At 48.8% G+C, this 23,428-nt stretch overlaps 1 protein-coding gene across 1 annotated transcript; it reads left to right on the forward strand.

The window, feature by feature from the left end:
• Positions 1–4,192: 4,192 nt before the first annotated feature.
• SREBF2 (sterol regulatory element binding transcription factor 2) lies at positions 4,193–23,428 on the forward strand. The gene is given in 19 exon segments (XM_009290030.2): positions 4,193–4,297; positions 4,299–4,650; positions 5,677–5,858; positions 7,059–7,199; positions 8,991–9,212; positions 10,295–10,409; positions 10,618–10,799; positions 11,590–11,782; positions 12,778–12,959; positions 13,644–13,917; positions 14,900–15,069; positions 15,286–15,454; positions 16,056–16,176; positions 17,725–17,834; positions 19,160–19,292; positions 19,842–20,010; positions 21,252–21,437; positions 22,337–22,448; positions 23,121–23,428. Coding segments are annotated over 19 exon segments (3,339 nt in total). The 3' UTR covers positions 23,342–23,428.

Here is a 23,428-nt window from a genome sequence, read left to right on the forward strand (position 1 = left end):
GCGTGGCGCGGGCAGCCGATGGCCAGCTCCGCCTGGGGAGCGCTTTTGAGCGACTTTCATGGGGCTGACCCACGCCGGGGGGCGTCGAGGCAGTAACCGCAAGAAGCCGTGCGGGGGTCCGAGCCCCTGCTGCCGCCGAGCCCTTCCTCCCACCCGTGGCCGCTGCCGGCATGGGAGAGGGTTGGAGAAAGTAATTACTTTGCCTCTCTCCTGCCTCAGACCCATGGGGCAAACGGTGCTGCCCGGGGTTCCCCTCGTGTTTCCTCGCGGCTCTCTTAAAGTCGGTGCTAAATGATCGCTGGGGCTGTGCTGCCACTAGTGCCCGTGGGAGGAGGCCGTGCCTCCGCCTCCTCCTCCACCGAAACAGGTATAACTGCTTAAATTTCCCTTCCCCCCCCCCGTGTCATCCTAAAACTTCACTGCTTCGACGCCAGAGCTCAGACCCACAAGAAAATCCCCGTTTTCCACCAAAGTGCAGCAAAACAAAGTGCCTGTGTGCGACGCCTTATTTAGTGTTTCCCAAACCGCTCCTGAAAACCTGTTAAAAACGTAACTTCTCGATGAGCTCTGCTGTAGGCTGGAGACGGGGACGTGGCTCAGCTCCCCTGCTCTGCTCAGCTGTAATCCCAAACAGAGCTCGGCTTTGGGGAGGTGATGTCTGAAGCATCCTTGTTTAGCAGTTAGGAGATAAGTTAAACTAGTGCTTTTAAGTTTCTAGTTGCGATTGATTTGCAGTGTAGCTAGGGGCAAAGTTTATATCTCTTTTTTTTTTTCTTCATCATACATAAAAGAAGAATATACCTTATGAGAATGTGAGGGGCTTAGTTATCACTCATAAAGTTGATGGTGCAAATTGAAGGTGGTGGTTGCTCTTGTTTAAGCACCATGTAATGACTTCTTGGGATCCGTATGGAAACAGATGAATTCCGATGAACCCGGAGCCAGCTCTGAACCGTGGTGTGCCCGGGGAGGTGTGATTCAGAGCGATGACTAACTTAGGAGAAAGAGCTTCGCCTTCTTCCCCGGCTCCTGGGGTGGATTTTCCTGGGGCGGGGGAGGTATATGGCAATCCTGATTTTTTTTGTGCTCCAACATGGATTCATCTCAGAGTTTGAAATTCTGCAAGGGTTTTGATTTGTTTTTTAAGTCTTCTTGTTGGTGAGTTTCAGCGTTCCTCTCCCGTTCAGGCTGAGGGACCCTCACCGCCTGCTGCACGGCTTTTGATTTCCTGCGGTGGAGGAGGAATGACGCCGGTCCGGCGGATGCGCCGACTGCTCTGGGATGCCGGTGCTCGCCGGGGTCACCCTCCAGGACAGGCTGTGAGGCTGGTTGGGGGGTCCCAGCGCTGCGCTGAAGGTGTCTCGCTCTGCCTCCTGCCCCGGCACAAGCTCCTCCGCCGGCCGTGGGCTGTCCTGCGTGGCCGCAGGCACCTCCTTGCTGAAAGGGCACTGCTGGGTGCCGTCTTACCGTAGGGGTAACACCAGAGAGCAAGGTCTGAGTAGGTCATGGGTGCAAAGCACGTCTGCGTTCGGGGCGGAGAGGTTGTTTCTGTCCAGGTTGGGATCTCCGCTGCTTTGTGTTTCTCAAAGCACAGAGTCTCCAGCAGTGTGAGGAAGAGCAGCCCAGGTGCAGGCTCTGAGCTACCACCTGGGAGAGGCAGCTAAAGCCCAGCCCTTGCCTTTCTACCAGGTATTCGGGTGCTGGGCTAATAGAAGCAGAAGTCCTCAGTGGGCTTGGTTTCATAATACCTTGTTGACGTTTTTTAGCCTTGGGCTGGGCTGGGCTGGTTTTCTGCAGTAGCATCTCACTCAGCGTTGGGGACTGAGAACTCTTTGGCACCGAGGGCGCAGGTGATCTGGCGATGATGGGTTTATCACTGATAGCTGTCCTCCAAAAGCACCCAAGCTTTCTAACAGTTAATGTAGACACTCGCTCTGTTCTCTGTGTAGGCAAAGGTGTTTTAAAAGGAAGAGATTTGGATTTTGGATGTTGCTGTTCCTCCTGCTTCTTATTTTCCTTGTGTTGCTGCTAGGAAAGCTCTTGGGCGCTTTAAAAGAAGTGGGTTTGATCCCCTGGCAGTCCTAATTTTTAAGAATTAATCTTTAGACTTTTTGCATTTAGTCAAAGTTAAGTCTATGATAAAGATGTGATTTAACTTGTGAGAGCAAGAGTAGTTTATTTAGCAAGATATTAAATCTGCTGTGTTGAACACAATGTTCTTTAAAATACAGTGCTTGAAATTTGGCTCTTACACTGGAATTTGCTCTTCTAGAGTGAATCTTGTCTGATTTATGTTTATTTCCCACTTGCAGTAGTCCTGTCTGATAGTGAAATAGCAGTGCCATCAAATGAAGAGCTTGAGAAGTACGTAGTTGGGATTACCAAGTTTATCATGTTGGGGGTTATTTGGTCTTAGCTGCAGTCAGTTGGAGGGTGAAAAGCTGCTTAATACCCATCTAGATGTTATGCAGAAGTGTTAATCTTTAAACAGCCCTCCTTGCTCTGGTAATGTTTTGTGAAAGTTTACTGAGGCATTGCATTAAAAAAAAAAACAACAACAAAAAACCAACAAAAAACCCGAACCTTTCGTTCATCTGGTTAAAAGTGGAGACAAAGGTTTGGTACGGCTGGTCCCCAAGTGCCGCTCTCCGTGCAGGGAACCGCGTGTCCCCACTTACTGTCAGGTTATAAATAGGTCAGGAGGACATGTCTCCTCCCAAGCTCCTCCATCCAACAGACTCGAGTTCTTAAGAGCAATGGTCACGGTCAATGCTTAAATGTGTGTAAGGGTGTGGAGAGATTGCTGTCAGAAGGGGAGAAGAGTAGTATCATAGAAATATGGAAATACAGTGAAATACTTGTTGAGGGAGCAAGAAGCTTGGAGGACGATCCCTTTGCTCTGTCTCAGGAGTGGCAGACAAATTAATTGGATAACGTGTGGGTGGCATTTTGGAGAAGCAAATTAATAGCCCTTTTATTGCTGGGACAATTTCCATGGAAACATTTAGTGAAAAGTTTGCTTCTTTGAACCCCCGTCATAAACCACAGCAGCAACGTCCTTCGGGTTTGTGGATGAGAAAGCTCTTGGTGTAAGGAGCCCTTTGCTATATTTTTTCTTATAAATCAGAAATCTATTTTCTACTTTGTAACCCCAAATTTATTATTTAATTATAAACCCTCCATTATGTTTGTGGGTCCACTCCCTTTTTTTTTTTTTTCCTGCTTCCAGGAAAAAAAAAAAAGGACTTTCAGAAAACTGTGGAAGAGCCAGTGTAGCATGAGCAAGTCCTGGTGTGGGGAAGAATGTCTGACTCCTCATGCCACCGCTCACACACAGATAAGGGGAAGTGTTCAGGTGGCTTAAGGTGCATAATTGGATTAAATTGGATTAGATGGAGGGAAGAGGAAGCTTTGCTTATTAACAATGATCTCTTGGTTGTGAAATTTTTTCCTCTTGGCGGGGGAGCTATAGTGTTGCAGTAGGAGCCTCTTGATGTGGGCTGATAAAATCCTGGAGAAAGTGGGATGGAGAGAAACTGCTGTGCAGTGATTGCAGGCAGGGGATAAATAGGCAAAAAAACAACAAAAAAAGTTATTCTGGTGGTTTAAACATGTGCATGGATTTCTCCTGCTACAATTCTGTAAAGTGTTGTTTCCTTTAGTGTTTTTTCCCCAATTTCCAGTACATTTGAAAGTAAAACAAAGTTTAAGATGAATTCTTATGCCATTTCTTCATTTTCCAGGTACTCAGCGGGGCAGGAGGGATAGGGGACTTGAAGCCACCCTAAAAGTTGGGTGGGAGACTGGTTGGTGCTGGAATCGTGGAGGTGCTTGGTTTCTTCCTTCTGCAAGGATTAGATTGGAGCAGTGATGAAATGAGACTTTAATGTTTTAAATGTATTGGAGATGGCTTTAAGTTCTAGTCTTTGCTTGGAGCCTGTAGTCTGGGAAAGTGTTGTAGGAGAGTCCTGCCTTTCCCCCTGAACAGTGGCAGCAGTGCCCCGCTGCTGGCCACCTCTTGGTTTCTCTCTGGAGATGTTAGATTGGCATGATATGTTCTCCAGAGGTTTTGAAGGACCCAGACCTCCCTTCTGTGCATGCACACCAGTGTTCGAGTCCTGACCTAATGGCGGGTGACAAAGTGGATGGGCAATGAAGTGGCATTGAATGTTTTTTCTTCTGTTTTACAGAGATGCTGCAGTTTGTCAGTAACCAGGCAGGGGACTTTCCAGATCTGTTTTCGGATCACTTGTGTGGCACCTTCCAGGGCAGCGGCAGTGGTGGCAGCAGTGGTGGGACCCTGGAGCCGCAGCTGCAGCGGCCGGTCAACCACGGGCGTCTCCCGCCCCTTCCAAAAAGGCGGGGTGGGCCCCGGGGCGCCGCACCTGCAGCGGCCGTACAGCCAGGTGCAGCTCCAGCCCTTCCCGCCGCCCGCTGCCTCCCCCCAGCTCCAGAGCCTGCCAGTCAAAGCAGCGCAGGCAACACCTCCGGCCCCTCCGCGGTCAGCCCCTCTCCTTCAGCCCCGGCCCCCGCTCCAGGCTCAGCTCCAGCAGCAGGCCGTGATGATCACGCCGACGTTCAGCTCTGCTCCCCAGACCAGGATTATCCAGCAGCCGGTGATCTACCAGAACGCGGCCACGAGTTTCCAAGGTAGCGGTCAGGGTGCTCAGGCTACGGGTGTGCATGGTGCACCTGTGATTTTGGGGTGCTCAGGCTACGGGTGTGCATGGTGCACCTGTGATTTTGGGGTGCTCAGGCTACGGGTGTGCATGGTGCACCTGTGATTTTGGGGTGCTCAGGCTATGGGTGTGCATGGCGCACTCACGATAGATGGTGTTGGTGTTCAAACTCCAAAAGCATCCTCATCCACCACAAGCCTGACAATCCTTCTTTTGCGGTGCTGTCTGTGGGGTGTCCTTTCTCCTGCTTACGTGGCTTTGGAGTTGGGGGAGCGTGAGAAACTGTCATAAATGAGATCTGAAGTCTTCATGTGACTCTCACGATTGTTGTCATCTTGCTGCTCTCCTCTGTTCTGGTCTTCTCTCCTATGCCTCTTCGGAGGCCTGAGAAAAGTATGTCTAAAAAATGGTTGTCGGCAACCCTGTCCTCCAGCTGATGGGTACAGTAGGCAGATCCAGTCCTGAAGCTCTGGTCTGTCCCATGTGGCAGTCTGGAATGAAGGGACATTTTAATTACCAAAGTCTCAAGTACAGTACTTGCATTGAACAAAGACACTCGTAAGGATGTTTAATGATGACCGGATCTTCCTTTGTGAATGCCAGTCGTCTTGATCCTCTTCAGTAGGTGTTGATTCTTTACGTGATAAATAGGATCCTAGGGTCCACCAAGGTCAGCAGGAGTGGACAAGTGCTGGTTGGATGTACGACGTAATGTCACTGAAGTAATGAGTCCTGTGCTATCAGACCAATGGCTTTTGACTTTATTTTCTCTTAGCTAATCCTCGGTGCCTCCTGGAAAGCTGCTATTCTAGATGCAGTGTCCTCTTGCAGGAGGCACCAGAGGAGCTGGAAGCTTCCCAAGGTGTGGGATCTGTTAGCTGAAGGCTGCCTACCAAGAAGCTCTGGGAAGAGGAGGAGTAAAGCTAGGAGCAGTTATGGGTTCCAGAATGGAGACCTATGTCTCTGGACTATTCCTGACAGCTCTTCTGCTTTTCAGTTCTCCAGCCTCAAGTCCAGAGCCTGGTGACATCCTCCCAGGTTCAGCCGGTTACCATCCAGCAGCAAGTGCAGACTGTGCAGGCCCAGCGAGTGCTAACGCAGGCTGCCAACGGCACCATCCAGACATTAACACCGGCCACAGTCCAGACAGTCGCTGCACCACAGGTCCAGCAAGTTCCAGTAAGTAAAAATGAGGAGTGACACAGGGATCCAGCAGACGAAGAAGTTGCTTTTGTGGGTCTGGTCTCCTGGCTTGCCAGGGAAAAGGTGGTGAAGCTTGTGGGCTGGCGGTCCTGGCTAGGATTGCTTTTGCACAAATGTTTTTACGTGTGAGAGAGATTTCTAGCCAGCCTGTGTTCCAGAAGCATTTTACTTCATGCAAGTTGTGTGAGAGTCCCTGTTGTGAGCCGTGATGTGACTTCAAGTAGTGGGCAATGCCTAGAAACTGTTTCCACTGAAACACCTGCATAACTAAACTTGGTCTATAATATTTTTGTAACTTGGTGCTGCCAAACCGGATTGGAAACTTTACTTGAACAAGCTTTCTTTGCTTTTTCCTCCTTCTTCACAAGTCCACCACCTCTACCATGTCTTATAAGGGCTGGCTGATACGGGAATGTTTTCTTCCAATTCTTCTGCCACAGTTTCTTAGATCTTTTTGCTGCTACAGTGTCATGTGATTTTTGTTTTAAAACATACACATGAAAGTGAAAAGTCTTGTGTGTCTTTGTATTGGATAAAAACATGGCTAGGGGATACTCTCAATATGACAAAGTTGCTCTGGTTCAATTGTACTGTGCCATCTGTAGTGTTCTCTGTATTTGAGAGTCAATGAGGTATTTGAACAAGTAAGAGCAAGCTGTGTTATGGCAAAATAACTTACTGTTGGTTTTGATCTGCTTGGCATTCATGGTACAGATCCTTTCAGTGAAATCAGAGGGGGGGAAAAGCTACTATAGGTATCTGGAAAGTGCTGTAGCCAAAGCAGGCTGTTAGATTCCGAGTACTCAACCAGTTACTGTAGAGAGGTAATTATAGGTGTAATTGGAGAGGGGAAGGGAACTTTTCCATCATCTCTTTTGTGTTTTTACATACTCGTTTACTTCTGGTGACTGATTTGAAAACCTATGTCCTGGTGGCTTCTCTGCTCCTCTCCCACCAGTGCTGTTTAGACTGTCTCATGGTCAGAGTTTGCATCAGGGGCTGACAAAAACCATCCAGGTGATGCAAGACGCAAGGTGAAAGAAATACTCACCCTGCTCTTCTGCCATCCACCGAGATGTAAAGTTACAAGTCTGTCATCGCTTACCTCTGGCTACTGAGATCAGCAGAGAAATATGTGCCTACTGTCCCCTTCACCTGTAACTTTTTTCAACCTAGGTTCTGGTCCAACCTCAGATCATAAAAACGGACTCCCTTGTCTTGACAACCCTGAAAGCGGACGGTAATCCTGTTATGGCTGCGGTACAGAACCCAGCACTGACAGCTCTCACTGCTCCCATTCAGACGACAGCTCTGCAGGTACCGTACGGATGTTCTTCTTCCTTCCCTCTCCTCACTGACGTCCTTTCCTCTTAATGCAAGGAAGAGGTGTGGGCTTTAGCATTCTGTAGTGGTGCAAATGGGAGGGGTTTTGAGGGCTGCTCTAGACACGTTCAGAGTGAGTAATACCCTGTTTCTGCCAAGGCTAAACACACGGATTGTACTTTTTTGGCAGCCTCCCATGGCCAGTAAGCAAAGACCAAGGGCATGTTTCTGTTTACCTTTTTCTGGTTTTACAAGGAGAGGAGTATGACCTAAAAATTCCATCCAGTTTTTAACCTCTGGAAGATACTTGAAACTGAAAGCTAACTCAGAATACCTGTGGAACTTCTTTTTCCCCCTCAGTAGCATCTAATAGCAGTATGTTGAATGTGAAAACTAATTAAGCTTCTTTTCAAAGGGCTTTTGCAGTGAGGATTCAGTATAATCATTGGAGATGGCAGCTGTGCTTCATGGCCTCCACTTCTTATCAACTCGGAGAAACTTGTGCCCCTAAAGACGCATTTATTACGATCTTGTACATTCTGAACAGATATCTCTGTCCAAATATTTACAGGGGGAGATAAACTTGCAAGTCTGGACTTAAGTTTTGACTTCTTTTGCATAGCATGGTAGGCTTCTTATGTACTTGTTAGCAGCCAGGCTAAAATCTTCAGTTAACCTCCTTGCTTTTAGGTGACATTTTCATACAGAGGTGAGGCTTATGCGATTGTGTCTGCCTGAGACACAATGTGTAAAGCATTTTGAACACATTGAAATTTGGTGGAAATTAGCTAAGGAAAGGTGTAGGACTTAAATTCACTTATTTGTCAAGTTCCAGCTTGAAATGAAACTAAATTCATTTCTAATATCCCAATTAGAAGACTATTTCAGAGTCAAAATTGTTCCTGAAGTTGCTCATGGCTAGTTTATTCTCATTTATGTTAGTCTGTCTTTTGACAGAAATAACTCTTCCTCTCCATAATCACTTCCCTGATCCTTGGTGTACTTCAGAGAACACGTGTACCCTTCTCAGTCTTGTTTTGCTGGGTTAAGCAGTCTAAACTTTCTTTACTCCAGCTGTCCTAGAAGCCCCTCTGTGCAACTGTTCTGGTGGGATTCATCATCTTTTATCGCAGAGTACATACTGCTTTAGTTTGGTGTAGATGGTCTATCCTACATCTAGATGTCCAAGTTTGAGCTTTTCACGCCAGTGTATATCACTCATTGCCTTAGTTCCTTATCTTAAGGCATTTTTATAGCTTATGGATTTTTTTTTTTTTCCCCCATTTAATTGAATTCAAATCAACTGCATTGCTCAAGCCAAGGTTGGTTTTTCCATAGTCGGGTCCTTTCTAAATTGCCGTTACCATTTTGGAAGTAGTGTTGCCTGTTGTGGATTTGATGACTGTTTGTCCACAGAAAAGGTGGATTTGGATACTTGGGGTGTAAGGATGGTAGGAGCAAGGAGGAGCCTTGGTCCATTTCTCTATTTAGTGGATGAACAGAGCATGGTATTGCCAGAAGAGTGTTGCTGCTCTTGGAGAACAAGAGATGTTCTTACTCCACAGTGACCAGTATGGGAGGCAGAGTGGCAGATTTTTCCTGTGCTGCTGTGCCAATGCTCATGCCAGCTAAGGAAGATGGGAGGAAATTGGCATATCTCTCTTTTTCTGAGCTGTACAAGCTTTTCCTGATTCTTCTTTTGTTTACTCCTTTTTCTGTTACCATCATAAACCTTATCTAAATTGGCTGATTGCTCGTGACGCTTGTTACACGTGGTCTTTGTAGACCCTCGTTGGGAGCAATGGGACCATTTTGACCACAATGCCGGTGATGGTGGGACAAGAAAAGGTGCCTATCAAACAAGTTCCTGGGGGTGTCAAGCAACCAGAACCACCTAAAGAAGGAGAGAGGAGAACAACTCACAACATCATTGAAAAGCGTTACCGGTCATCCATAAATGACAAGATCATTGAGCTGAAGGACCTTGTCATGGGGACAGATGCCAAGGTAAAGATGTGGAATAAGAGCAAATCTAGTGTCATAAATACTTTGTCTTCAGGTGCTCGTTGCTCTACCAAATGAAGCAGTTGGGTACATGTGACTGTTAGTAGTACGCGCACATGTAGTGGGATAAGACTGGTGAGAAACACTTGTGCGATGGAAAGCTTGAGAGTTGTATTCAGGAAGGGTCACCTGTAAAATGTTTATTTTACTATGCTAGTGGTACTGTTTCCTGAAAATAAGCTATACCTTATATGTTTGTTCTTATGTTAGGTGTAACTTAAATAGGCTCTCTAGGTAGAATATCCAAGTGGATGTTTTGATAACTCTGCCAAACCAGAGCTTGCTTAAATTAAGTTTCCTTTTCTGTGTGACTGCAGTAGGGATGAGGGTTTACAGAACTTTCTCACACCATGTATTCAGGGTTGTCATATTCACTTTACCTCATGCTGGCAGAGCAGGGAGTAGTATTCTTGATACCTTGCATGGTCTCTATACAAATACGTGCACTAGTGAAGTCACCTCCTATTGCTGGGTGGAATTGGAAGCTTACATTTTAAAAACATTGGTAACGTGCAGTGGCTTCATAGTACTTTGGGCTTGTGTTTATAAGCTAAACTTGTCCACTGCTGCTGGAAGCAACTGTTTTCATGGAGATGGCCAAGGGAGTGAGGCAAGGAGAGAACTGCTTATCTCAGAATTGAACAGTGAACGATGGTTAACAGACAGCAGCTTGTTCCATCCCAGGAGAGAGCCACTTCATTTCAGAACTATGATACTTTCAAAGGACTATTTCTGGCTGAAACCTAGATGCAAACTCTATTGTAATTCAGATGTTAATCTGTTTCCATTGTACTATTTTCATAAGATCTTTGAGAGACCCCAGTCCTTGTGTGTCTTTCAAAGTCTGATACCTTGCCCACAGAGTGTGCCCTGCTATTCGTTTCTTTGCAGCTGCTGAGTGGTCCTTTACACCCTTTTCCTTCTATCACCACACAATACAAAGGGTTATGGTATCCCTACAAGCGGGAGGGACCCTTTGACACTCTTCATATAAACTGCTTTCTGTACGTCTTAATTCCTTGCAGATGCACAAGTCTGGAGTCCTGAGAAAAGCCATTGATTACATTAAATACCTACAGCAGGCCAACCATAAGCTGAGGCAGGAGAACATGGTTCTGAAGCTGGCTAACCAAAAAAACAGTAAGTTGTGGAGGCTGTGCAGCAGGGGGGAGGCAGTCGGCATGAACGTAGGATGCCTCTTGCAGTTTGTTATCCTTGACAGAGGTAGATAACGTGCATGTTGCATCGATAGTGGCCAGTGTTACTCCAGATGACAGAGCCAATCTGAGCAACACTGGCAGGATGCAGGATCGAGAAACATGTACATAATGCACTCTGATTTTTGTAGAGCTGCTGAAGGGCATTGACCTAAGCAGTCTGGTTGACAACGATGTGGATCTGAAGATAGATGACTTCAACCAGAACGTGCTGCTGATGTCTCCTCCAGCCTCTGACTCGGGATCCCAGGCTGGCTTCTCTCCCTATTCCATTGATTCAGAGCCAGGAAGCCCACTCCTTGATGATGCAAAGGTATTTGTGATTTCAGTTGTCAAAGTCAAGGCATCTCCTTCAGGGATACACAAGGGCCGGAATTTAAATTCTCCTAATTCTCAAGAGTGGAACCAGCAGACATCCGGCAAGCAGATCTGTAGGGGTCAGAGATCCTTTGTAAGGATGAGGAAGGTGCATGGGTGTGTTTTATCTTTTCTTAAATGATTGAGACTACTTCCTGAGCTGTATTATCTGAGCCATACCTTAGCTGCTAGAAGAACTGTACTTAGCCTTCAGCCCCTGTAGAGTGTCCGTGACTTACAGTGCATGTTCATGGCCCAAAGACCCCATGGCTTTCCAGGGATATATATGTCCAGTGAATAAGGCAGAACTTGGAAATGGATGATGACATCAGCTGTGGTTAATGAGACCGTAAGTAACACAGTAATAGAAAGCTGTCAGCTGTCTTCGGCTGACAGGTTTGTTTTGTGGATATCGCAGAAGAAGTGGGTCTTCTGGGAGATCCTCAAAAGAGTAAGGGCAGCAAAGGTTAATCCTAGCCTAAACCAGGGATCCAGTTAATGATAACTGAAATGAGTGGGAGCAGAAGGAAGGTGAAGGTACTCAAATACTTCAGCCTTATCTTACTAAGCTAGGGAAAGCTTCACTGGAGTTCTTGCTGATCTTGATCTTAAAATCAAATTTTAAAATGTGTTCTGCTTCTCCTTCTTCCCTACCCCTCCCTTGGCATAAGCATTTTTTGTTCTACAGAATGGTAAGCAGGTTTTTTTCTCCTCTTACTTTTCTCTCCAATCCTATTCCTTTGAAGGTTAAAGATGAGCCTGACTCTCCTCCTGTGGCTCTTGGTATGGTGGATCGCTCTCGAATACTCCTCTGTGCTCTCACATTCCTTTGCCTTTCCTTCAATCCTCTGACATCCCTCCTGGACGCCCGAGGAACCCCAGAGTCTGACAGCCTGGTGCGCCATGGCTCTGGCAGGAACGTGCTGACCATTGAGTCAGGTAATGAACTAGAATAGTTTGGACCACAGAAAGTGGCCAGGCTTACATGGTCTCCCTAAAGACCATCTCCAGCCGTGACGGCTGCACGTCAGGAGGTGGACTGTCGGTGTGATTCAGCAGGATGGTTTTGTTTGTTCAGGGAGTTGTACGACCTTTGTTTAATGGTTGGGGAGGGGTCGTAACTGCAGGGCTGGGCGTGGGAGGAGAGCCAGCCGAGAGTGGTTGGACACGGTTCCAGTTCACATCCACATCCAGCGTTGTTCTTGCACAAAACCAGCCATTGCTCAGCGTGGTGAGGTAGAAGGGGCACCCATTTGTAGCCCGGCAGTCTGGACTCTCAGGATAGACCCTTGAAAAAGTAGTTCAGGGTAAGGGGCGTCCTCCTGTTCTACCAGTCTTTGAGGCATGTTCACTTTATATTTGTTTTTAAGGTAATGGACTGATTTTTGTAACTTAATAATAAAGTAATAGGTGAAGAATTACTTCAGAAACATTGTTGCTATCTTGCAACTGGCTTGTTCAATACACGTATTCCATAATGCAATATTCATAGTTTAGAGTACAGCAGCTTAGGAGAGGGCAGGGGATTCTGTAGGCATGCTGTCATTTCCCTGACTGGTAAATATGCTTCCTTGGTGTCATTTTGTAAACTTATTTAAGACCAGAAAATGACGCCGAAGTATTGAGTGCCCATGGGTATCTGATAGAAAAATCAGAATATAAGGTACTCTAGGAAAACTAAGTGCTGACTCAGTTTTTTATAAATCAGTCTTGTAAAAATAACTACTTTTATTTAGTTGGGAATGTTGTGGCTTGGAGTTTGGATGAAGAGCTGTTGATACAGGTGTTTCCTGATTAAAATGCAGTCTTTGCAAAAGTTGATACCACATGTGGCAAGCGTAGCAAGACATCCTTCTGGGTCTGTGCTCATCCTGTTGCTAGGCTTTCGGTGTCCAGATTAATTTTTAACTTTCCTTTTGGGATGTCCATTGCAGATGCGGGTGGCTGGTTCGGCTGGATGATGCCCACGCTGATCCTGTGGCTCGTGAATGGAGTGATTGTACTGAGCGTGTTCATAAAGCTCCTTGTGCATGGAGAGCCGGTGACCCGGCTGCACTCAAGGTCATCGGTCACGTTCTGGAGGCATCGCAAGCAAGCAGACCTGGATTTGGCACGGGTAAAGTTGACTTGTTGTTTTGCATCAAACGCGTCTTCTAGGAGGGGGTGTGGGTAAATGTGGCCTAGCGAGGCAGTGGCTCGGCACTTGCAAGAGCATGGTATTCCTCGAGTGGATTTTCCTGTCTGATTTCAGAGAAGCTGGTGCTAGGTTGTCTTGAGCGGATTGCCATCCTCCCTCAGCCTAAATTAGCGAGGCATGGACGTCGGTATTGGAAGAGGCTCCCAACTTCTGTCCTTGTTCCTTGCTGCTACATCTGGTAGCAATCTTTGGTAGCAAGGTCTTGGTTTTTGTCCAGAATCTGGCCTCTGCTGTGTCTGTTTGTCTGCTATCCTCCAGCCTCTTGGAAGTCTTCTCCATCATTGAGGCAACATTTGGCTTTTGATATGGGGACTCTGAAATTTCCATGTTGTTTGAGAAGGCAGGAAGCTCCTTTCACCTAGTGCCGATGTGTCTCACAGGCAGTACAGGATCAGAGCCATGTGTGGAAAGATATGTGTAGGGCCAGATTTGAAGCTGGTGTAAACTGCCTTCATGTTTACCGGGTCTGTGTTGACTTCCCTCAGCTAAAGATCTTGTCCTAGCTTGCACATCAGTTTGTCTTGCTCCCAGTGCCACGGAGGTCCCAAAGTCTCTCTGTGATGGTGCTTTATGTTGTTGAAACTTTTGTCGTGTTATTGGCAGGGGGATTTTGCTGCAGCTGCGTCAAACCTGCAGACTTGCCTGTCAGTACTCGGCCGAGCGCTGCCAGCTTCCCGCCTGGACTTGGCCTGCAGCCTGTCCTGGAACGTGATCCGCTATAGCCTGCAGAAGCTGGCGCTGGTGCGGTGGCTGCTGAAGAGGACTTCTCATCAGTGGCGGGCAAGGGAGGCCACTGCAGGCTTCGAGGACGAGGCCAAGACCAGCGCTCGGGATGCCGCTCTAGCATATCACAAGCTCCATCAGCTCCACATAACAGGTAGGAGCAGAGGTAGCAGATCTGCTGTCCTCGTTTTGCCAAATGAGGAGGCTCAGAGCTGATCCTGGGTGATACAGGGAGAGCACTACGGCCTCCCTCCTCTGGGAGGGCTGCTGTTGGAAATTAGCCTGACAAATTTCAGGAGACGCTTACTAAAACACGACAGGTTCATGCAATAAGAGAGCTGTGTAAGAACAGCTGAAGCAACAGCAGTGTCTTGAGTTACGTGTTCCTGAGTCTGCAGAGGTGGCTGAGAGTCTTTCCCAAGCAGCAGTTGATTGAGTCCAGTCACTTTTTGCTGCTGTTAAGGGCTTGTTTCATCCCTATCACTTGGGAATGTGATGTGGAAGCAGGGGCTGGGGTTAATTGCTGGAAGAATTTAAATTTCCGAAGCTGTGTAGAGCGCAGACTGCCAGTTGGTGTTGATACGCTTAGAAAACCTGGGTGTGTGCACATGTACTAAGGAAGTGCTTGAATGTTCCTTGTGAACGGTTGTTTTTGCCGTTTCCTTGGCAAATCGATTTGCAATGTTAATAGTCTCTGAGCACATCAGAAATCCAAGCTAAACTTCCTTCTGCCTAATCACGCTGTGTGAATTGTAGCCATGCCACCAGGGAGAAGTACTTGTCCTTAATATTATCTGTGTAGGTACAGGTGTGGACTGCAAAGGAGTTCAGTTTTAAGATAACAATGAATATAGCGAGACAGAATTTGCTGATGATTTATCCTAACCGGCTTAGCTATACAGGGCTTTCTCGCAGAAGCGAAGCTGTGGATGCCAACCTTGGTATCTGTGGAGGGAAGACTCAGTTACGGTTGTTCTGTTGCCTGAATACAAAGTAGGCATACGATGTTGTAAACTTCTCATGTCAGCAAGTTCTTGTTGTCTCTTTAGGATAGTAGCCCTGCAAATCACAGTAGTATTTAGTAGCTGGTACTACTGCATTAAAAGCTAACACTTTTCCTTTCCCTCCTGGTGCAGGTAAACTTCCCTCCAGCTCAGCTTACTCGGGCTTGCACATGGCCCTGTGTGCTGTGAATCTGGCTGAGTGTGCGGAAGAAAAGATCCCACCCAGCACAATGGCAGAAATCCACCTGACGGCTGCGGTTGGCTTGAAAACCCGCTGTGGAGGCAAGCTTGGCTTCCTAGCGGTGAGTTGTCATCTCCTCTCCTCTCCCATCATGCCTCCAAGCAGAGCTCTAGGAAGGCCTGCAAGCTGGCATTGCCGTAGCTCAGGGCATCTGCTAGCACTACAATTACAATATGGCCTGCAATTATGATATGAGCTGTAATTATGATATGACCTTTGTCCTTGGTGGTCTGTCTCCCTGGGTACTGTTCTCAATCTTACCCTCTCCTTTCCCCAGAGCTACTTTCTAAGCCAAGCTCAAAGTCTGTGCAGCTCGGAGCGGAGTGCCATTCCTGACTCGTTGCGTTGGCTGTGCCATCCCCTGGGACAGAAGTTTTTTGTGGAGCGAAGCTGGACGGTGAAGGCTGCTGCAAAGGAGAGCCTGTACTGCACCCAAAGGAACCCTGGTGAGAGCTGCTTGTGTCCCAAGTGTGTGGCCTCCCAGCACTGCAAGCCTGGCAGTCTCTCTGCCTCTGGGACAAAAGCGGGTGTCTTGTTTGAGAGCATGCTCTTGTATGTCTGCTCTCCTTGTGGTCTTAATGGGTGAGAGGGGCTGTGGAGCTGAGAGGTGTCTCCTCAGCCTGCAGGAGATGGCTCTCTTCCCTTTGTATACTGTTCTGTGTCATCCCACTTGTGTCTTTATATGCTGGAACACAACCTGGATGTGGCCCCGAATGTCTGGGGGGTGACTCTGGGGTGACCAAGGTTTATCCTCTGCAGAGCAGTGTCATGACCATTTTGCTGAGTGGCTGAAGTGCCACAGGGATGTTTGGCCAAGGCCTGCAGCTTTTAATGGCTAATAAGTAAGAGTAATGGCTAATGAGTAAGAATGGTAGTTAAAAAGGCCCTGAAACTTAGTCTTTAGAAATCTTTGCATTAATTCCTCAAGAACTTCCCTCTACTGGTCTTCCTCTTGCTCCTACATTTTGATTCTTCTTTTTGGTTGTGTTGGGAGGTGGCTATCATTGCATGCAAGTGAAATGGTTTGGTTTTTTAATTCCTCTCTAGCGGATCCTATAGCACAAGTTCATCAGGCATTTTGTGAGAACCTGCTAGAGCGAGCGGTGGATTCACTCGTGAAGCCTCAGACTAGGAAAGAGATAGCGGGACAAGAGGAGGAGGAGCCATGGTAAGTTTGTGTGCTGCGCTAGGGACTGCTGGCCGCAGCTGCAGGCTCTGATGCAGAACTCATAACCATTGATCGAGTGCTCTGGGGCAAACTGAGTGGTTAGTCCTTATTAAAGACTTGAAACGACAATGTAAGTCTGACCACCACAGCTTATTAGATGGGTGAGCTCTACCTCTTCATATTAAGACCTCTGAAGTCAAAGGTGAACCCGGGTGTGGTAAGGGTTTTTGGTGTCAGCTGGCATAGTGCTGGTTGATTCCTGAACTGGATGGATGGCGCTTTCTCTGCTGACAAAGTTTAATGTTCAGAACACTAAAATTAGTGTGCACCTACCACTTCTGTAGACCAGAACATATGTCCAGGCCTCTAAGAGCATGAAGGTCTGGCATGTCAGAGAGTGACCCCACCAGCTCGCTATGTTATGCATGAAGGTGTTCTCCTAACTCAACAAAGTGCCACGCTTACCAGCAGTGAAAAATCAAACTGATGCATGGCAAGAGGGGGAGAGAAGATGTTGGCTGAAATTGTCCTTGGCCTCTGCAAGCTCTGTGACCGAATGAAAGGGGCTGATAGGTGGGAATCAGAGCAGCTCTTTCCTGGACTCGGCGGGAAGTGGAGCCCCAGCCTTTTCCAGCAATTCCGCACTGTTTCTAGCTGATCTCCAGATTTGCTGGTGCTAGGCAAACGCTATGTAAATATACAGGAAGCTCTGTAAGGATCCTGTCCCCAAAAAGTGTGGGTAAAAGCATCAAATGGGAAGATCACCCGTTTTCCCTCCCTGTGTAGGGAAAATATTGCACATTTAGCTTTTTTTTCCCCCCAATCTCACATCTGTTTTCTAGCATCATTGCAGAGAATGAGCAGCAGTTCAGTCTAATTGCTTGCACAGTACAAATGGTTGTGATCAGATGCTGCCTTCTCTCATCATCAACAGCAGCAGGATTTGTATAAGTGAGGTGGATTGTCAATATACCTGTGGGAGTCCTGTCTCATGGGAAGGACTAGCTTTAGTAATACAGCAAGCCTCCTTGCCCCTGCCAGGTGTAGGAGCTCAAGATCTTCCTCTGTAGCATGCCCCAGGAAATTAGATCATTGCCACATGTGCTACTTTGACCAATGCTATGAGCGTGTTGTCACTTGCATTCATATATATTTGCATATATGCAAATAGTCACTCACAGAAGTGTAGTTCAGCCTCTTTTGGAGGCAGTGATTGAAAAGGAGCCCGTAATCAACTTGTAACATATGTCATGTCCAGCATCTCTGTAGTTGAGGTGAGACTCCCGGGGTTGACTCTAGTTCTGTGCTGGTCTCCTTGCATGGGGAGATGTGAGGCTACTCCTCCCTGAGCATCTGTCTGTGCACTTCCACTCTCAGGGCAGTCTCTTCAGTCTGGCGGTGTCGTGTTACTTGTAGAGCTTGAACTTTCCGCTGGCTTAATGGGTCAACATTGTTTAAAAATGCCTTGTGACTGATGAGAAATGCCTTCACGCTTTGGTATCTCCTGTTTGACAGCATAGTGAAGGTCTGCCTTGCTTCTTGTTTCAGCGAGTTCTCCAGTGCCATGGAGTACCTGAAATTGCTCAACTCTTTCTTGGACTCTATGGGAAGTGGAGCCCCACCCTTTGCCAGCAATTCTGTACTCAAGTCTGCCCTGGGTAAGTCTGGCAGAACCAAAGCTCTCCCAGCTGCAGGAACTACTGCTGGTACGTGTTCCCTCTCTCCCCACCACCTCTCAAACTCCAGGCAAGGACAAATACAGTCCTTAGAGTGAGACTTGATTGCTGAGCAGCAGCACACCACAATGTGGTACGGCAGCTCAGACTGGAAGAGGGTGGTTGGGAAGGCTCGTAAATTTGGCTGTCTCGTAATGTTGGGTGCCCAGGTGGGACTGCAGTTATTTGTATTGCTGGGCATGTTCCAAGCTGAACCCCGTGCCCTCACCTGAGAGCTTGCTCCTGGCAATGCAAAGCGAGAGGAAGGGTGTAGCATATAAACCAGCATAGCAGTGTTGCAGTTGAGGTACAGGAAAGTTTTTGGTTTTTTTTTTTCCATTTAATTGCCTATTGGACCAAATACAAGTTGACCTCACTTTCACAGCAGCCGTCATGTATATTCCTCAATCTCCAGAGACCTGCAGCCCCTGCTGTAGACAAGCTCTGGGCATCTATTGGGAGGCGCTTGGTTTGGTCCTTTGGTGTATATTTAGTGGGACAACGAGAGCTGTAGACTCCCTCTGAGCCATGCGCTCATCTGGGCTTGGCTGGTAGCAGGCTGCTGGAGTATTCATCTTGCTTGGTGTTGGTACAGACAGCACCTGGCAGCTCACTGGGATGCTGCTGGAGCTTTAGACACAGATTTACTGTGCTGTACCTAAAATGTGTAGAGCAAACATAGAAAGAAAACTAGATACTTCTTTTTTTAAGGGATTTTTTTTTTTGTATAAAGGGAAGTCTATATTTGGGTCAATATTGTCATGAAATTTAAAAGCAGCTCAGAGCAGCAGAGCCTATGTCCTTTGGCCCCAGATAGGCATTGGGAAGTTTTTGAGGGGATGTTAAATAGTGGAGGAAGTACTACAGGGAACCTTATGTATTATTTACTAGCTTGATGGTGATTAGTGCCAAGGCACGGTATATACAAGTAGAGTTGTTACTTCGGGGTGGTGAGTGGAGATACTTGTCAGGAAGAAAATCAACAGATTTCTAGACAAGTCAATGAGGTGAGTTCTTGTTGACAAGACACAAACTCGGCACCCAAAACTCTGTGGTCAGATGTAGGGTGTTTGCAAGTCCCTTTGTGTTCCTGCAGCACGTTTCAGCATTTACCCATACAGCTGCATTCCCATGGGATCAGTTTGGGCTCATTAGCATCGATCTTGGCAGAAGGCACTGGCAAGGGCACGTGATGCCTGCCCGCTTCTCTGAGCGGGAAGGAGCTGGGTGTCCTCTCCTGGGTTGCAGCTTGTGATTCTGTTTCACAGGCCCCGATGTGGTGTGCAGATGGTGGTCAGCAGCGGTGGCTATGGCAATCGGTTGGCTCAGAGGGGATGATGCAGCTGTGAGGTCACATTTCGCAGAAGTGGAGCGCATGCCGAAATCCCTGGAGATGTCAGAGTGCGTACGCCTCATAAGACTTTCAAACCCCTGCTCCTTCTAAACAGGAGCAGCTCTTCCCCCAACCCCTGTGCTGTGGGCTACCCCTGCCTGTGCTCTGGAGTCGCACACCTCTTGTGCTCTGGGATGCAATAATGCACCGTGCTCAGAAATTGATGTGTAGATCAAGGCTTGAAGGCTGATATTAGAACTGTGGACTGGAAGTGTCAGAATTGCTTCTTTAGGGATGTCTTTTGGCTTTGTTCTAATTGCACACCCTCCCGTCTTCCAAAATCAAAGAGAACTCATGCACTGATGGAAAGGCTAGTGTCACCATTTTGGTTCTTTTGCATTAAAGCTTCTTAGCCAGTTTCCTTCCATGTCTCTGAGTAGTCTATGTAGGTGAGGAACAATTTCCATCTTTTTTTCTCTCTAAGAAATGATATCTCTGCTCTTGAGGATGAGAGGGTGAAAGCTGATGCTGGTTGCTGCTTGAGCTCAGCTGCTGGGGCTGCCCTATGGCAGCATGACATGGTACTGCTTGAAAGCAGCGCTCTCTTTCTCTTTCAGGAATGCCCTGGTGAAAGCCACCTTCTACGTGTGTAAAGCCATGCAGGCCTCGCTGTCTGGGAAGGCAGATGGGCAGCAGAGCTCCCTGGGTCACTGCGAGAGGGCCAGCAGTCAGTTATGGAACAGCCTCAACATGAGCAGTGGTGTCTCCAGCACTGTCCTCAACAACGTAAGAGCTATAAGCCCCGGAATAACATGTGGTCTGTTTTAGTTGTGAGGTTGGTCTTGGTGCAGGTGTATTACTTTCCCATTGTGTGTATCTACAGCCTCCATCCATCCATCCTGTGTGTGATGGGAGTAGAAGGGAAACTTCCTCCCTTTCCTTCCAAAGGGCATTGACATCTTTCTGCCCCTGCTGTATGGAGGAGCAGAGCTGCAAGTACACCGCCATTTCCCCAGGCGTGATCTCAAATAGCTGAGCTCCCACTCCTCTCCTGCCAGTACTGTCACCCCTTTCTAGTGCTTTGACCACTTTGAACTTGGTCCATGGGAAGCATCCCCTTCCGTCCTCCAAATGAAGTTGCTGACACCTGTAAAGCAGGACCTCATTAAGTCAAGTCTGCTCTGTTTTAGGCAGCGCTTACGAGTGTTTGAACTCTCTACTGCAAAAGTGGGACTGTGCCGTGCTATTCCTGAGTTTGTGTGGGGCTTGTTTCTCTTGTTTCCAGGATTACCTAAAGCTGGAGCTTCCCTGCACGGCATATGGGACACAGTTCTGGTCCCTTCTGTCGCTCCTGGGTGGCAGCTGTAGTGCATTGTAGTTGCATTGCATGTTGTGGCAGTAACTGTGCAATGTTTCTGCAGTGCAGTACAGAGGCACTCTCGGCTTCGGCAGCGCGGGTGGAGTCCCCAAGAGCAACTAGGACAGCGAGTGATGCTAGGGGGCAGCAGCAGATGGGGAAAAGGGGTTTGGGCAGCCACTGTAGGCTGTGTCAAGACTGCCTTTTTTTTTTTTCTCTGCAGGTAGCAAGGCTGTCTTTGCTGTTTCCCACTAATTAGTATCTCCGTTTGGGGCAGGAAAGCCTTTGCAGGAGGCTGGGGCATTGCTGGTGCAATACTGCCTTGGCGTGTCTTGTCTGGAGTGGGGTCGAGGTCAGCCTTGCGGAGATGTTGGCTCTCCTGGAGGGGACAGCCGCTCCTTGGGCACAGCCTGGCACTTGTTCCTTAGGCTGGACCTCTCGGTGCCGGGCCCCAGAGATGCCACTTGGACAAAAGGCAAAGTCCCGCTCCTTTTGGTGCATTGTGTTGGGGCGACTTGGCTGGGAGGGCTGGGGAGCCCCCCTGGGTGGGCAGGAGGTGCTGTGGCTGCCTCCCGTGGGCTGTGTCAGCAGCTGTGTAGCAAATGGCCTGTTACTCGCCTGATGGGTTGTGTTAATAAGCATGTGTGCCCGGGCCCCCTGGCTCTTGCAGATGATCCAGCTGCTGGCCTGTGACTTGCTGCTCTCTCTCCGCACCAGCCTGTGGCAGAAGCAGGCAAACGCCAGCCAGGCCCTGGGTGAGACCTACCATGCCTCGGCCCCCGAGCTGACGGGCTTCCAGCGTGACCTCGGCAGCCTGCGCAAGCTGGCCCACGGCTTCAGGCCCACCTATCGCAAGGTGACAGCTTGCCTCCCCTGCCCGCTCTGCCTCCAGCTTAGCTATAGCCCTTCCCGGGGTGTGATGGGGAAGCTGCGGCCCTTGGAAACGTAGGGTGTATGTGGGCTTGAGCGGTTCGGACACTTGGGGTGAGATGGTCTGCCACCAGTAGCCTCCGTACTTTCTCTTGTGGGTGATGATGGAGGTTCCCATGTGAGTCTGGTGCATGTGGGGAGGTGTCTGCCTTAGTTTCGACCTAGAAAACCATCAGCATGTCTGTATTGCCAAGCAAATACCATGGCATCCTGTCCTTTAACGTGGCTTCAGGCTGGGTCAGTCCCTCCAAGGAGTGTGGAAGGAGGCTTCCTTGGCCACGTTGGCTCTGTGGGTAGCTGGGGGGTCTGATGCCTTCTGCACCTGTAGAGCACCAGTTGCTTCTCTGGGGGTTTTCCCCCCCCTTCTGTTTAGTCTATCTAGTTTTAAGCCTCTGTAGAGGAAGTGTAGTCTAATACTTGGACGAGAGTTGTCCTGGTATTGTTCAAACTCTGGCTTTTGAAGTTTGATGCTGTTACTGGAGCGCTGCACTAGCAGCCTGGGGTGAGATGCCCACCGAGGCCACAGTGCCAGGGTTTGCTCTCACATTTTCTGCCATGTTCCCTGTTCTTGTTCCTCCCCCTTTCCAGGCCACTCATAGTTAATGTGTCAAAAGCTTTTTTTCTTCCTCACGGTTGCCCTGACCTGCAAATTCCCCAGAGACAGGTGGGAAGATGAGGGAGGAGTGTGGAAGTGGGTCTCTGTTGTTGTCAAGGCATCGGTGTTCTGCTTTTGAAATGCAGTGGCTGAGGGATGACGCGAGTTCAGCTGCAGCATCACCCCCGTGCCAGCCCACTTCTCACTCCCCGTCCTGCCTTCCCTTCCAGGTCTTCCTCCACGAGGCCACCGTGCGCCTGATGGCGGGTGCCAGCCCTACCCGCACCCACCAGCTGCTGGAGCACAGCTTGAGGCGACGGACACCCCAGAGCAGCAAGCAAGGTCAGCCCCAGGGCCGGGGCAGCGACCCACTGTGGAGCTGGGAGGGGCAGCGCTCGGGCAGGGTTGGGGGCGGCATAGCTGCAGCCTGCAGCATCTTCCCCGTGTCTGAGGCTCAGGATAACGAGCTCCTGTCAGCCTATGGCTCACAGTGATGCTTCTGCCACACTCTCTACAAGCTGGCTAACGTGAGCTGCCAGCCCTGGGCTGGAGGTGTCCGTGAACAGGCTGGAAAATATTTGCCTTCGTGCGGCCACACATGCACCAAACGGCAGGCTGGAGTTCGGGGCGGTCAATGCAAAGGCGGAAGCCAGGAGTCCTAAAGGGGAGAGCCAAGAGACGTGGTGCTGGTTATAAAATCCCTCGGGGGTTTAAGGAAATGGGCAGATGCGTGTGCCGGTGCTGGGATGAGCCCTAGGAAGTGAAGTGAAAGGGACTGCATTTGTAGAAGACAGGATTGCCAGTCCCTGCCTGACTCCAGCTCAGACTGTTCTCCCCTGCCCACCTAAAGCAGCTGCTTGGGGATCCACAGAGTGCCACTCACTCTTGGCACAGCTGGGGTCGCCAGCCAGGGATGCCTGTGCTAACTGGTGCCAGTTGAGGGCCTGCATGGCAGGGTTTCATCATGCAGGCGGTAGCTTCATCGTCAGCTTTCTCTCTCCTCTTTGCGCCTAGGTGAACTGGACACCCTGCCAGGCCAGAGGGAGCGAGCCACAGCCATCCTGTTGGCCTGCCGCCATCTCCCCCTCTCCTTCCTCTCCTCCCCGGGCCAGCGAGCAGTCCTGCTGGCTGAGGCCGCCCGCACCCTGGAGAAGGTGGGGGACAAGCGCTCCTGCAATGACTGCCAGCAGATGATCGTCAAGCTGAGCGGGGGCACGGCCATTGCTGCCTCCTAACGCCAGCGTGGGGCCACCTCGTGCAAAGACAGCCTGGTCGACTGTCAGCCTGGACTTCCCTTCTGGAGCTTGGGAAAAAAAAAAAAA

The sequence above is a fragment of the Aptenodytes forsteri genome, unplaced genomic scaffold, assembly GCF_000699145.1.
Source record: "Aptenodytes forsteri isolate BGI_AS27 unplaced genomic scaffold, ASM69914v1 Scaffold284, whole genome shotgun sequence".
NCBI lineage: Eukaryota > Metazoa > Chordata > Aves > Sphenisciformes > Spheniscidae > Aptenodytes > Aptenodytes forsteri.